General features: G+C 50.7%; 1 protein-coding gene across 3 annotated transcripts in view; it reads left to right on the top strand.

Moving 5' to 3' along the window:
- Nucleotides 1-2,631: 2,631 nt before the first annotated feature.
- LOC111720139 (zinc finger protein 345-like) overlaps nt 2,632-15,071 on the top strand; it is a 74,485-nt gene continuing 62,045 nt past the window's right edge. For 2 of the 3 annotated variants that reach the window (XM_031963995.1, XM_031963994.1), the window contains exons 1-4: nt 2,754-2,817; nt 8,770-8,915; nt 12,600-12,726; nt 13,796-13,891. In XM_031963995.1, coding sequence (XP_031819855.1) covers nt 8,883-8,915; nt 12,600-12,726; nt 13,796-13,891 — 256 coding nt within the window. In that variant the 5' untranslated portion in view covers nt 2,754-2,817; nt 8,770-8,882. Of the gene's footprint in view, nt 2,689-2,753; nt 2,818-8,769; nt 8,916-12,599; nt 12,727-13,795; nt 13,892-15,071 lie in introns of those variants that run through there. The other variant, XM_031963996.1, reaches the window with a different exon arrangement.

Consider the following 15,071-nt stretch of genomic DNA (forward strand, 5'->3'; position numbering starts at 1 on the left):
TTATTCATCTGGAGAACTCCTGGACTCCTATCCCGGCACCTTTCCTTTGCTGCACGATGCACGATGGTAGCCAGGCTGGGAGGATAGAAAGAGAACCATCCTCAAATCCAGGAGTACTTGAGTTCAAGCCAAGCTCTCCCATCGCATCCCAGGCCATCCGCAGGGGTTCTGAACCCAGATGGCTCCCGAGGTGACCCTTGCCCAGCCCTCCCTCAATAAGAAGAACAAGATCTGGGAAAAGGCCCCCTTAGGGGTGCGGGTGGGGAATGGCAAGTCCAGAGTGCAGCTAGAAATGTGGACAGTTCAGTTAGAGTGGGCAGATCTGGTCTTCTGGAAGAAGGGATGAAAGCTTTGGGAGAGGGGACTGGGGGGGTGGCCACATCCTGTGAGGAAGAAGAGAGTGGGAGGCCGCTTCTTCTGGGGAAGGGCTGGGCAGATGGGGAGGGGAGCAGCTTGGGGAGGGGGGCCCAGGTGGGCTTCTTTCCCTGGGGTGTGGGGGGGAAGGGTCATTACAGCAAGGCTTTCCAAGGCTTCCCAAGTAATGGGAAAATGGAACTTCTGGACCTTTGGTCGTTCTCCCCTGTTCCCTTGGAGTAGAGCTATCCCTGCCTTCTCTTCTGGAAGCTGGCTTTGGTGGGCAGGACCCCTGGCTCCCCTGCCCTTTTCATTGAGCCCCATCTTTCCTGGCTAACTTCTTGATCCTCCACCTCTGGCTTCTGGGGCTACTTCCTTCCCCTGCTTCATGTCAAGGCTTTTCTCCTATCCCAAAGATGTTGGGGAGCCACCCCCAGCTTCCTGTCTCACCCAGAGTATCACAGGGAAGGAGAGCTCTGAGTCACGGGGTCACTGAGGCTCTGCCTGGTCTCAGCCCCCCTGGGATCACAAAGCCCCTTCAGCCTCCTAGTCTCCAGGAGGCTGGGCCAGGGGCATGAGATCAAAGGGAAGGAGTTGGGGGGGAGGCAAGTCCTCCTCCTCAGGCCCTCCCTGCTGCCCTCTTGGGGTGCAGCTGCTCCCCACTGTCCCTGCCCTGAGATTTTTCTCTCTCTCTCATTGTGGGCAGGTCAGCATCCAGCCTGGGGAAAGGAGGCTCAGACCCCGGCCTCCCTCTCTGAGGACCCAGCCCGGCTGACAGAAGTCCCAACCTCGGAATTAGAGAGATGGCCGCCGGTAGCCGGAGCCCCTGGTCCCAGGTGAGTGCGGTCCCTGCCCGGAGCTGCGCAGCATCAGCCCAAGGGGCGTCCAGGAAGCTTCCTCCTGTCAGAGGGAGGGGGCCCTGGCAGGGCTGGCAGCAGGGCAGGAATCGCCCTCCTGGCACTGCCCATTCTCTGCCCCCTCCGGCCACACGGCGGCTCCCTGGGCTCTCAGTCTCTCTCCTTTGCCAGGTCTCGGGTCCCATGAAGGAGCACTGAGAATGGGGCTCCCGGCTCAGGCCCATCCTGTGATACAAACTGTCCACCTGAGAAACAAAGAAACAGCTGCAAAAGGAAAGGAAACCGCTCCTGCCCTTAAGGAACTTCCTCTTCCCCCATGGGGAGACAAGCTGTCATCAGCCGAGTAGCTTTAGCGCTGGTTCTCGAAGCCGGCCAGAGAATCCTGGGGAGGACGGGGGTCTCCCAATGCCAGTGAGTTCCCATTTCTAGGCTGACAGACCTCTAAGGACATGAGCCACAGGAACCCACCCTCTCCGGCCCATCTGCCCGGCTCGTCTCTCACTGAGATAGGAAGGAAGCCGGAGGCGGCGGTCACGGCCGGAGCCCCGTCCTGGGGCCCGAGGAAGAGGGCTGGTTATGTCAGGGGCTCAAACGGGAGGGAGGGTGGGTGGGGGGCCAGCCCAGGGGAGTGGGACGGCCTGACTGAGGGGGGGCAGCCAGAATGAGGGGGGCAGCTGGAGAGGGGGGGCAGCCAGGGGAGTGGGACGGTCTGACTGAGGGGGGGCAGCCAGGGGAGTGGGACGGCCTGACTGAGGGGGGGCAGCCAGAATGAGGGGGGCAGCCAGAGCTGGAGAGGGGGGGCAGCCAGGGGAGTGGGACGGTCTGACTGAGGGGGACGGCCAGAGTGAGGGGGGCAGCCAGAGCCGGGGAGGGGGGGCAGCCAGGGGGAGTGGGACGGCCTGACTGAGGGGGGGGGCAGCCAGAGTGAAAGTGCACAGCCCGCGTCCGGGGCCAGAGCGTAACTGGGAGCCCGCCGGCTGCAGGCCGCGCATTCTGCCCCTGCCACCCCGCGCTTCTCCTCCCGGGGGCGTCCCTGCGCCCCAAACACAAGAGGCGTTGGAGCGCTTTCCAGGAGGACGCTGAGCCGCTGCCTCAGTTTCCCTGTCTGTAAGGACGCGCTGAGGGCGGCTCACGGAGATGGGGAGGACCAATCCCTCGCCAAGCACTGATTGGGCGTCTTCTGCGCGCCGGGCGCCGGCCTGAACCTGGACTGGCGTCAAACACCGGCCCTGTCCTCCTAGCGCGTAAACTCTAAGGGACAGCCCAGCACTGGAAGCAGAAATCGGAGGGGGGAGGAGAACGCCTACGACTGCGGGCCTGGGTGGAGAATGACGTCACTCCCCGCCCCAGTCTCGGCCCCTCCTCCTGTGGCCGCCGCAGAACCCCGGAGCATGCTGGGAAACTCGCGATGCGCAGGCGCGACTTCTCCGCCGCTTCTCGGTGGTTGGTTCAGCCCTTTGTTCTTGGGCCCCGCTGGGTGAGTGGGGGGCGGGGAGGACGTGCGGAGGGAGCCAGTGCGCAGGCGCGGCCCGGCTCCCGGCGCCGCAGGGGAGCCCCTCCTCCTTGCTCCCGGGGTAGCCCGAAGACACCCGCGGACCCTGCTCGGGTTAGTGAGCGTGGGGGTGTCCGTGCCAGCGTTCGCCAGGCCCGCAGTGTGGGGATGCGTGCGCGTGCTCGTGCGCGTGCAAGAGAGGGAGGGTCTGGGGCCGGGAGTGGGTGCATGGGAGTAAATATGACGGGAGAGCGGCCGGGGCTAGTGATGCGTGCATGTAAATGTGTGTGACTGCACGTGCGTAGGGCGGGTGCTGCGGTGGGGGAGGGGCTGTGAGTGCGCCCTGTCACAGTGTGATCACCCCTGCGTGGGTGCAGGTGCTGCGGTGGGGGAGGGGCTGAGTGCTCCCTGTCACAGTGTGACTGCCCCTGCGTGGGAGTGGGTGCTGTGACGGGGGAGGGGCTGTGAGTGCTCCCTGTCACAGTGTGACTGCCCCTGCGGAGGGCGGGTGCTGCGGTGGGGGAGGGGCTGTGAGTGCTCCCTGTCACAGTGGGATCGCCCCTGCGTGGGAGTGGGTGCTGCAGTGGGGGAGGGGCTGTGAGTGCTCCCTGTCACAGAGTGACTGCCCCTGCGTGGGTGCTTGCCCGGTGGGGCCGGTTCGGTGCTTGTGCATCGGGGTTTCCCAGTGGTTCGCTGGGCCGTGTGTCTGAGGGAGTGGGGCTGAGCCCCCCTTTTGCCTGGGCTTCCCCCTTGGTCCCTGGTGGCCCTGTGGGCGCCTGGGAGAGGGGGGAGGGTTCCGGAGCAGCTGCTCTCTGGCTGGACCAGTCCCCCTGCGTGGGCAGAGAGGGGGGGATAACCCTTCCTGGGAGCCCCTTCCCACCTCTGCGCCCAGCCTGGCTTGTTATTGTCATGGGATGTCCCAGCCTGTCCTGGAGTCGGGGAGACCTTGGGCCGGGGCTCCTGGGCTCCTGGACATACCCCTTGTTGCCTTCTCTAGGAGGATGCTGGGTAGAGAAGGGCCTTGGGCTGGGGAGTTGGTCTGTGTAGACCAAAAGGAAGAGGGAAGGGGAAGGTTTGTTGTTACGAAGGAAGCCAAGACGAGTGGAGAAATTATCAAAAGTTAATATGACCTTGGGTTTCTGCTAAATGAGTTTAACTGATTTTATTCTGTGTTAATTTTATAATTATGTATAATTATATTTTATAACTCTGCTGCAGCTTTCCTGAGTTAAAACCACAAGGTAACTTGTTATCCCCAAAAGGAATATCAGCCATCTTTGCATGTCCTTGGGTTTTATCTTCTTACCCATTCGGGCAATCTGACTAGCTCAGTTGGTCTGCCACAGGCTGATGGCTCCCATAAAATGTTAACTAGTGGTCACTAGTCCCATGTGGGCGCGCTACCCTGTTTTCTTTAAAATAACAGTGTAATCTTTGTCACCACAAGCTGTCTACACTGTAACCAATCATATTGTCTTCCCTAACCATATGTCTGTATTCCCCCAAATTAAAGATAGTGAGCCCTGCTTTGGGGTCTTTGATCACTGAGAGAGAGCACCGACCCAATTCCTTAGTTGTTGTTGGCCAAATTAATAAACTGATCCTTCTAAGACAATTGTCTCTCAGTTTCCCTTAATTTTCAAGCAACACATTGGTCAGGTAAGATCAGGTTCTCCTGAGTGCAAAGTGAAGTGATTCTTGAAAGGCTGAGGTTGAGTCCCAAGGTCCAGAAGTCAACAGCAGGAGGACTACAGAGTCTCTAGAAGGGAGGGGGTACCGATGGGGTTTTGCCTCCATTGGCTGGCCTCAAACTCCTTTTGCAGCACCTGTCTTTGTGACTTCTGGGCCCTCTGCTTGATTGACTGAAATTCTCCCCACCAAAATTACTTGGACCTCTTTTCATAAAGCTTTTTTTTTCTTTTTTCTTTATTGACTGGATTAAAAGCCAGAATCCTACAATATTCATAAAGCTTTTTAAGAACTCCATAAATGTTGCTGATGTGAAGTGACAAGGTAACTCTGATATGCCGTGATGCATGCATTTTCCAGGACCGTGGTAGCTACTGTATGACTAAGCTAGAACAAGCTACAGATAAGTCTCCCGTGTTTTATTTATCTACTCAACAATGTGATACACTCCATTAGTAGGTGACAGACATGCATCTCTCCCACGTCCATAGGTGACAAGGAAACACTCTCCTGAGCTACACTACTTATAATTTGCATAGGGCCAGTTAGGGCTTATGGGAAGGCTTGCAAAAATCAGGTTAGGCCACAGAGAAAGAAAAAGGTTGTGAATTTAGGCTTGGGGTTAGAAAGGTCTTATAGAAGTCTTTAGCAAAGCTGCTTACACTAGTCCAGAGAAAATTATCTGCTTGATTAGCCAGGTAGTTAATCAACATTCTCTAATCCCTTATTAGACACAGGACAGGAAGTGAGTCTGAGTTTTCTTAAAGGGATTGTGGAGGGAAGGGAACAGTCAATACATTGATATAAAAACAGTCACTATAGCATCAAATGGAGTCATTTTCTCAAAAATTCACTTTTGACACCTGTTATCCACTTGCTTTATGAAAGCTTCAGTGGTTACTTTTAGGGGATCTGAATGTAAAAGATGGGATTGTGTTCCCTGAGTTAAAAGAGGGAAGAAACTGGGAAACATAGAGATAGAAAACAGCAGTCAGGTGATAAGGGTTGTGCTGGTTGAGAATTCTCCCCAGTCAGAAAGCAGGGAATGAAGGTAGAAGAAAGAAGGAAGCAGGGCATGAAGGTGGAAGAAAGGGAAAAGCAGGGTATGAAGAGGGCATCAAGGGCCAAGGCTGGTCACTGAGAATACAGAAGACCATGGAATCTCTTGTTGCCTGGCCCAGGCCTACCCGAGACCTGCAAGCACAGGATTTCTAGGAGGTAGTTATCCCAGTTAACTGCTTCCAGCTGGGAGTCTGCCAGGAGGAGGAGTCCAAAACAAAGCTTACCTAGGAAGTTGGGGCCTCCTGGGAAGCAGAAGAGGCTGTGGGAGCCTCAGTGGGCCAAGCAATTTCTGGGAAGGTCCAAGAGACCCTCACCGCCTGTGGCCTAAAACCTTGGGAACATTCTTTTGCCCCATTGACAGACTGGGGAACTCAGGCCCCTGCCTTCCTCTGCCCCTGTTCCTGGTCCCCATCAGCCATGATGCCATGGCTATGGGAATGCCTTAGTTGTCTCCTAGTCGACTGATTTCCTCTACAAGCAATTCCACATTATGATCACCAAGGGCTGGTGATCCCTACGAGCTCCTCCCTCACCTGTCCATCCCCTCCTCCTCTCTATCCTGCTCTGGGTCTTAAACATTCTTATATCTAAATAAAAAGACTTCCACAATAAAACTTAGGCAGGAGACTAACATAAAGGAGGGGGCTTTACGTTTTGAGGTCTTGGCAGCAAATGACCCTTGGGAAAATTGAAATTCTATTATGATACCATTTGAATTATAACTCCAGTTCTGATGGGACTGAATTTGTCCTAAACTAAAAGACAGTCTTGTCCCATTTAAAATTCCATCTATTCCCCTCTTAGGATAATTGTGACATTTTATCCTCATGCCTTCATGTAAAATACACTTAAAACTTGTCATTAAGGCAATAGGTTCAGAATTAAAAACATCACTGGATGAAAATTATACTGCTATCTGAACACTGATTTTAGAGTGTCAAAAGTGGATAAAGTGATTTTTTATATAATTCAGAAGTGAATTCAACTTAATTCATGCTATTTGATTGGCAAAAAATTTTATTTCAAATCTGTTTTGTCAAAGCATTACGATTTGTTTTAAATCTGTAACATTGTTTAAATTATGTTTCTAATTTTTCTTTTACTGTGATTTTTGAGAAACTTATACAAGAAATTCTGTTAATTTGAAAAATAATTTCTAAAAACGGTTCTAATTGTAGTGTTAAGAAATTAACTCTTTTTTTTTTTTTAACCTAGATGTTTTGAAATGATGAATTGAGCTGTTACAAAGTATGGTAACAATATTTAAAGATTGTTAGGTATGCAGTTAGCCCCATTTTGCTTTAAAAAATACTAATAACTTCATATTTGGGAAAAGTATAAAAGACTCTTTAAATTCTACTTAAGTTGGAAGTTCTTTGGAAGGACTTCCTGGTATTTTGAGACCTTTTTTTTTTGGGTGAGGTCATAAAATCTTGTCTTCCTGGAAAACAGTAATTAAGTCTACAAAAATTATAAAATTCCACTTAGAGTATCATGTATTCCACTTCTCTGGGTTTTTTTTTTTTCTTTATAGCTTTTTATTGACACAACATAAGCATGGGTAATTTTTCAACATTGCCCCTTGCAAACACTTCTGTTCCAGCTTTTCCCTTCCTTCCCTCCACTTCCTCCCCTAGATGGCAGTAGTCCAAATACATGTTAAATATAATATATGTATACATATTTATACAGTTATCTTGCTGCATCCACTTCTGTGTTTGAGTCAACTCATTCTCAATTGACCCTGGTCTTGATTCAAAATGGGACCCTTTCCATGAATATGGTTAATGGTATCACATCTTGGAATCCCCCAAATAGGACACGGGTTCTAATTCCCATGATTTAGGAACCCACTGGTGGCAAATATTGACTGTGTACCAGGCACTGTGGTAAGTGTTGGAGGTAGACAGAGCCTCCTTTCAGGGAGCACTCTTTCTACTGGGTTTAGTCAAGTCATTGAGGCAACAAGTTTTTATTAAGCATCTGGCATGGTCCAAGCAAATCATAGAGTCTTGGGTTCCAAGAATGGGAAAGGAAAACAGGTGAAAACTTGCCATCAGTTACATACATAGATATATTCCCACACACAGAGTCAGAAGCTCATATAATACAGGGGGCACAGTTTTGGGCCTGGGGGGAGGAATATCTGAGTTCAAATCTCAGACGCTTCCTAGAGAGTTAGGCTCAGTCTCAACTGTAAAATGGAAGTAGGAAGACCTAAAGACAAGAATTATTGTTAGGATAAGATGAGATGATATTTGTAAAGCACTTCTGCCTGGCACATAGTAGGCCCTTAATAAATGTTTGTTTCTAACATATAAAATATGCATAGGATAAATCTCCGGAAATCACACAGAAGGTAGACTAAGAAAGGTTTCTTGTAGAAAGTGGAATTTTAGTGGTGACTTGAAAAGGAGGTAAAAGACAAGGGAGAAGGGGAACAGCAAGTGAGACATGAGGGAGGAGCAGTCATGAGATGGAGAGTCACTTGTGAGGAACGGCAGGTGGCTGTGTTGGGAGAACAAGGTGAGAGGAATTGGGGAAGGAGAACTCTCGGGTGGACCAGACTTGGGGCAGCATTCTAGGTGGGATGCAAGCCCTGGGGTGGGTCATTCCCGTGGCAGGGGTATTCCAGATGATGGATGGGAGGCAGGCTGGGTCCTTGGAAGAAGGTGGGCCTTAGAGGCAGACTAGGTAGGGCATGGCTTTTGGAACTGGGAGGACCTACCCAGAGCAGGCTGGCTCACAACTGGAACTCTTGGAGCCGAGATATCTCTCTGCCTAATTCCTTTGGACCTGAGATCTCTCTGTCTTCTGGAAGCCAATTCAAGCAGGTCCCAGATAGAACGTAGCAAGGAGCCCTCCTGCCGGCTGCCTTTTCCATTGGACCACATCTTCCCTGATAGACCTCTCGATGAATGTCTCTCAGGTATCCCGGAAGCAGGCCTGCCTCCCGGCTCCCTGCCCCTGCTATCTGTCCATGCTCCTTGACACGTCTCACTGGTTCTGGGGTGCTACGCCCCCCCCCACTCCCCATTATCACTGGGCTGCCACAGTGATCATCAGCTGCAGGGAGGGCTCTGGGTCGGGAGTTATTCTGCCTGGTCTCTTTCCATCTCAACTCCCTTCTGTCTCTTGGGTTTCTGTGGGGCTGAGTGGGCCGGACGAGAAGGAATAAGGGAGGAGAAAGTCACCTCCATGGGAGGCCTTCCTCCGGCCTGACCCTCCCTGCCACCCTCCGTTTTCGGTCGGACTGTGTCCCCCACAAGTGCCTGGTAACTCCTCTGAGACCCCATTCTCTCTAAATCCCTGTAGGCCAGAGACTCCTGTCTAGGAAGAGAAGGGGAAGACATCATCCTTGTCCTTCCTCCGCCCAGTTTGCAGCAGACCAAGGCCTGGCCCAAGCAGGGAGCCCAGAGCCAGAGGACATGGCCCCCGGGACCCAGAGACCCCCGGCTCAGGTGAGTGCCATCCATCCCCGGGCCTGACCAGCATCCACCAGTGTGGCCATCTCCATTGACGTGGAGGATGGCCTTTGAGCCGCCATCTCTGGCTTGTGTCTGTGTAACTTTCACGTGAAAGTGAGCAGTCACCATACTTTCCCTCTTGTCTTCTGTGTTTGAAATATATCAGTGACGCCTTTTTACCTTGAGCCCTGACTCCCCTCCTTACTCCTCCATTGATGCCTTCTCTACATGTTTGTGGATTCTTCCTCATTACGAGTGAAGGGGAAAACCCTATCCCTTATTAGTCCCTATCTGTGGACATCATGTCTTTGGCTCTTCTTGCACGCCAGCCCACCCCCCTGTCCCTGCATACCCATTCTCCTTCCTCCATTTCTCTTTTCTTTTTTTGCTGAGGGAATTGGAGTTAAGACTTGCCCAGGGTCACACAGCTAGGAAGTATTAACCCTCCTCCATTTCTTGTGGCCCCTGTAGCAACTGAAGGTCGAGGAAAATCCCTTCCCATGAGTCTTGTCTGAACGGGGCTGCTCTGTGCCAGCACTGTACCAGTTGTGAGGAGAAAAAACTACAAATAATGGAATAATCCCTCCTCTGCTGAGCTTACATTTTAATAGAAGAGACAAGTAGCCATAAAACGAGAGAACGCTTTCAGGAGAGGGAGGAAAAGCTATAAGGACTAAGAAGTGATTGGGAGAGGGCAGTAGAGAATGCAGACAGATTTTTGAAGGAGTTTGGATAAGACAAGGAAGTGCAAAATAGAATGGTAGCTGAGTGGGCAGTGAGAATTTAGGGAAAGTTTCCTTAAGAATGGGGCGGACAGTTATGTCTGAATCAGTAGGAACAGAGCCAGTTGATAGAGAAAGGTGGAAAATTTGAGAAGAGGGAAGGGGGAGGTGATTGAGGGTGCCCACCACCGGGGAGACAGCACAGGATGAGGGCATCAGATGCCCTTGTAGCTGGTTGGCCTTTGCAAAGACAGAGGTCCCACTTTCTTAGAAAATGGAGGAAGGAAGCCCCAGGAAGATGACATGAAGAGCTTTTGAGAAGGAGAGAATGTAAGGAGTTACCCAGTATGCACTTAGGGAGTGCCTCCTGTGTGCCAGGCTCTGTGCCTAGAGGTGGGTGTGCAGAAAGAGTGACTATGATGCAATCAGTGACTTGGGAAACGAGTGAAAAGGAAAGTTCTTTAAATTCTTGGGAATCTTGAAAAGTCGGAAAATAGTAGTTCAGGTGTTGGGAAATTCAGTAATGGGAAAGGAAACTAAGTGAAATTTGGATTCCAGGTAGTGCATGAATAGGATGTTTTCAGGAAGAAACCAAAAGGATGGGAATATGAAATTGCAGTGTCTACCCTCAGGGAACTCACAATTTAATAAAGGGGGGGGGGCACAGACACATAAACACATACAAGCAAACTGGTGACAGATTAATAAGATGCGATTAAAGAAGGAAGGCAGCAGCAGAATGAAGGCCTTTCTGGGACGAGGTGAGATTTTAGTTGAGACTTGAAGGAACTCAGGAGGCCAAAATAGCCCTTTTGGAGAGCCAGAGAAAATACCCAGAGCCTGGAGATGGATTGATTGCCTTCCTCCTGGTATATCAAGGAGGCCCAATGAAAGAGAAGGTGGCAGAAAGTCAAGTGTATGAAGGTTGAAAAGTAGGGGATGTCCAGTCTTGGTGGGCTTCTACAGCAAAAGAAAAAGCAATATTCAGTCAGTAGTCGATAAGTACTTATGCACCTGCTGTGTGCTGGCCACTGTGGTAAGGCGAGGGATTTCAATTACCCCCAAAAATTATCGTCCAGGCCTCAAGAAGCTTAGACTTTTAAGGGGAAGACAAGCTAAAGGGAAGCTGAAAAGGGGAGGATGCAGACACTGGGATACAGTGGAGATATGAGCTGAGCCTTCACTGTAAGTGGAGATTTGCAGGTCTTAGCCTACAATTTCCTAGAGAGGCAGAGGTACAGATGAGGTGGATTAGCAAAGCTGAGGAGGGATTACATGCTGATGAGATTATCCCAGGGATAAACTTCAGGGTAGAGAGGAGGGAGGGAGAGAGAAATCCCACCTTAGCGGGGTCAGGTGAGAAATCAGGTATTTGAGCTGAACCCTCTCCTTAAATTGAGGTGACCTCACCCCATGACAGAGAATGAAGTAGGTGGGATGATGGAAAAGGAAAGGTTTGCAAGAGGTCTCTTCTGAGCAAGTTAGGGTTTCAGTTATAGAGTAATTATCAGTAAACGATCGGCCTTTTACACACATTGCTCACATTGAGTAAATTTAATGCAATGAAGAATCGTTCAGAAAATGAGTGAAAAGGAAAGTTTTTAGATTTCTTGGGAATCCCAAAAAGTAGGAAAATAAGATTAATTATCAGTAAAAGATCAGCCTTTTTTTCATAATTATAATTTTTTATTGACATTGCTCACATTGAGTAAATATAATGCAATGAAGAATCATGTCTCAGAAAATGAGTGGAAAGGAAAGTTCTTTAATTTCTTGAGAATCTCAAAAAGTAGGAAAAGAATAGTAAATTCTTTAGTGTTTAGAAATTCAGTAATAGTAAAGGAAGAGTGAAATTTGGATATAGATAGTATATAAATAAGATGTTTTAAGGAGCAACCCAGATGATGAAAATGTGAACATTTTTATCCACATGAAACAATAGAATATCTGAAAAAGGGAATCATGTTTTATTAGAAATGGAAAAAAATGAAATGGAAGAGCATTAGATGCCAAGTGCATTGGCCAAACACAAGTTCTCTGGGTAGAAGGTTGGCAAAGAGATGAACCTTCCTAAATATTGGGGTATTTGCAGATCTGGCCACTCTTGTATGTCATCCATTCCTCTGCCTCTTAACTCACTCTCTTGACTTTTTTTTTCCTTTAAAAATCTTTATTTTTATTGATATCCTGCTTCTACTATTCTCTTGACCTTTGATCCCAATGCCCTTGGGTTTTAGGGATGTGTTTAGATGTTACAATTTTTGTTAAGAAAATACCAATATCTGTTTTATGGATTAGCTTGTGTCAGTATCTCTTTTATGGATTCGCTCAATCTCTGAAGTCAGTTCATAGTACATTTTTCTTCATAAAAGGAGGAACTCTCCTTTCCCCATTAAAGTTGCTCTTCCTTTTATATAAATATTGGACTTCATGGATATATTTCATTATCAAAGGAAAACAATCGTCAAGCCAGTGAGCTATAACATCATCCCAATCCCTCATTATCAGTCCTCCTTTACTTGACTGGAGACAGAACCGTTGATGGTGAGCGAGATCTCTTGAGAGTTCTTTTCATGCTTTCATCTACGTAAGAATTTATTTCAGCCTTTTCAGAAATTCATCAGCTCATTCCTTTTTCTTTCCCATCTCTCTCAGTGATCACTGGGTGATGTTCTTTCCCCACAGTACACAGTCTTTGCCTTCTCCCTCCTTCCATAGGGAGAAGCTTTCATAGACAGACGTTTCTCCAGCTCCCTGTGTGATTATCACCTCAGATGTAAAATGCTCTTCCCAGCATTCCCCTGGGCTCTTCATGTTGGTTTTAGGGTTCGTAAAGGTGCTAGGAGTTTGGGGCAGATACTTCTGTGCTTCGGTTTCCCACCTTAGTTGGTGAGGGCGGGACTAGATGAATTCTGGAGTCTCTCAGCTCTAAATTAAGTGATTTTTGGTGGTTTAGGAGTCGGTGACCTTCCAGGACGTGGCTGTGGACTTCACCCTGGAGGAATGGGGCCTGTTGGACCATTCTCAGAAGGCGCTGTACAAGGAGGTCATGCTGGAGACCTCCCAGAACCTGCTTTCCCTGGGTAAGGACGTTTCCTCCGGTTATTCAGACTCTGCCATCAAAGGAATATCTTCATTCCTTATCTGTTATTGAACCTTTATCGATATCACTTACTCCAAAGGCTGGGGTCTCCACAGGGTGGTCTTGCTGCCTGGTTTTTATTTTTTTTAATAAAAGGTTTTTGGCTTTTGTGATGGAAAGTTGGGATTTGTTTCTGTAGCTGCTGAAATGATTTCTCTCTTGTTTTAGCTAGCTTCAGGGCAAAACTTAAGCCAGTCTCACAGAATCTCAGGGATTATTTAGAGCAGGACTTTAAATATTTTTTCCACTTGCGACTCCTTTTTGCCTCCAAAATTTTTTTTACGACCCTGGGCATGTACGGTTATAAATCAAACATTTACTGTTAGTAAATCATAATTTCACACCCCCAAATTCAGTTATGGGAGCCCCATGGAGTTGTACCCATACAGTATACTTAGTGTACACCCTGTTGGAGCTGAGTTTTTCCTAGAAAATCTCTGAAAAATGCTTTTCCTTCAAGACGAGCAAGGACTCCCGTCTCCTTCGTCCTCCTTCTTAGGCGGCTCCTGGTCTTCAGAGAGTTCTTCCGGATCACGGGCAGCAGGCTGGAGCTCAGGGTTCCTAATGCTGCCCGGAGGAGCAAGTTTATCCTTCCTCTCCCTTAGTTCTCTCAAATCCAGCCCAGTGAGACAACAGGGGAAGGAGCGAGCACTTGTGTCTGCCTGCTCTGGTTCCGGGCTGGGCCCGGCGCCTTTTAGAGATCCTCCCCATTGCCCGCTGCTTTGGTGCTCTGGCGATCCCATTTCTGAGATGGAAACACTGAGGCAGGCGGACTTCACTGCCCCTTTCTGGGGAGGGGAGGTCCTTTCTGGCTCTGGGGTCAGACCTCCAACTCCTGCAACGAGAGCTGCCTCTAATTCTAGAGAGCAGAAGCTGTGCCATGTGCCGGCCTTCTGGGATAGAGGTGAAAAAAGTGTAATTTCTGGTTCCCCGGGGTGGCAGGGTCTGTGCCCCCAGATCCCAGCAGGGAGTCCCTCCATCCTCATCCCTCCCTTACTCCATTTTCCCAGGGCTTCCAGTTCTCAGAGAAGATCTGATGTCCCCTCTTCAGCCCGGAGGAGCAGCAAGGGGGCCAGCGCAGGGAGGCCGGAGGAGCTCCTGTCCAGGTGAGTGAGCTGCTGGCGGGTGGGGGAGGGCCGCAGCTCACCCCGGGGACATGGAGACCCGATTTCTGGGCAGTGGCCTCCTGGGCAGTCGCTGACCCTCTGAGCTTCCTGGTCCAGAACGTGCTGGAGGCAGGGGACCCCTGGGGCCCGCAGTTCCTCCCAGGACCTTGACGCTGTAGGGGAGGGTCTGGGACTCTGCTGAGAGCGTCCACATGGGACTGAGGCCATTCTGTAGGCCGATTATTAAGCGCCAGCTGTGTTCCAGACCCAGGAATATGAAGGCAGGCCGGGCGGGCAGTGGCCCCGCTCTCACAGGAAGATAGGCGGGTGGTGGCCCCGCTCTCAGGACTTCACAGCCCAGTGGGGAAGGCGCCCACCATGGCCAGGATAAGCCAGAGAGGGAAGCCCTAAGGCGAAGGAGGCCTGGAGAGGACCCCTCGTAGAAGGAGGGCTTTCGCTGGGACCTTGAGTGGGAGGGTGGCCGGAGCACACGGGAGTGTGGTCAGGGAGCGAGGGGGGGCCCGTCCTAGCGGTTAGTGCGCATGTGGAGGGGGAGACTGAGGAGTGGGAGAGGGGCCTTAGCAGCCAGTCTCAGACCCCAGAGACGGCAGGGAGTCTGTGAAGCGGGCAGTGACTGGAGGGACGTGCATTCAGGGAGAGGAATTTGGCAGCTGGGGGGCCGGAGGGGACGGAAGGAACCTCAAAGCCTCAGGACCAAGGCTGGCTCTGGTCGTCCCTCTGGCGGGAGGTGACCGCGGCCAATCTGGGAAGTGGCCATGCCAGCGGGCAAGGGGACGTCCCCAGGACTTTGTGTAATGTTGGTCATGGTAGACGTGAGGGTGCTGCGGTTATGGGCCTGGCGCTTGGGCGGGGGTGTTCGGGGTGAGACGGACAAGGAAGATGGGGATGTGGGGGAGGAACGGGTTCTCTTGGGGGGGGGAAGCCAGCCCCAGGGATTATCCCCAAGGACTCGAGAGGGAAGGCAGATGGTGTCCGGGGTTGCAACATGGAGGGAGACCCCCTGGGTTTGGCAGTGGGGAGACCCTGGACCACTTCAGAGGGCCCTTTGGGCAGTGAACGTGGAGCCTGGATGCTGAGTTTCGAGGTGAGGAAGCCGGGAGGAGACTGAGACCCAGGTGTAGATGGCCATTGAGGCCCGAAGGGAGGGCAGAAGCCAGGC

The sequence above is a fragment of the Sarcophilus harrisii genome, chromosome 3, assembly GCF_902635505.1.
Source record: "Sarcophilus harrisii chromosome 3, mSarHar1.11, whole genome shotgun sequence".
NCBI classification, from domain to species: Eukaryota; Metazoa; Chordata; class Mammalia; order Dasyuromorphia; family Dasyuridae; genus Sarcophilus; species Sarcophilus harrisii.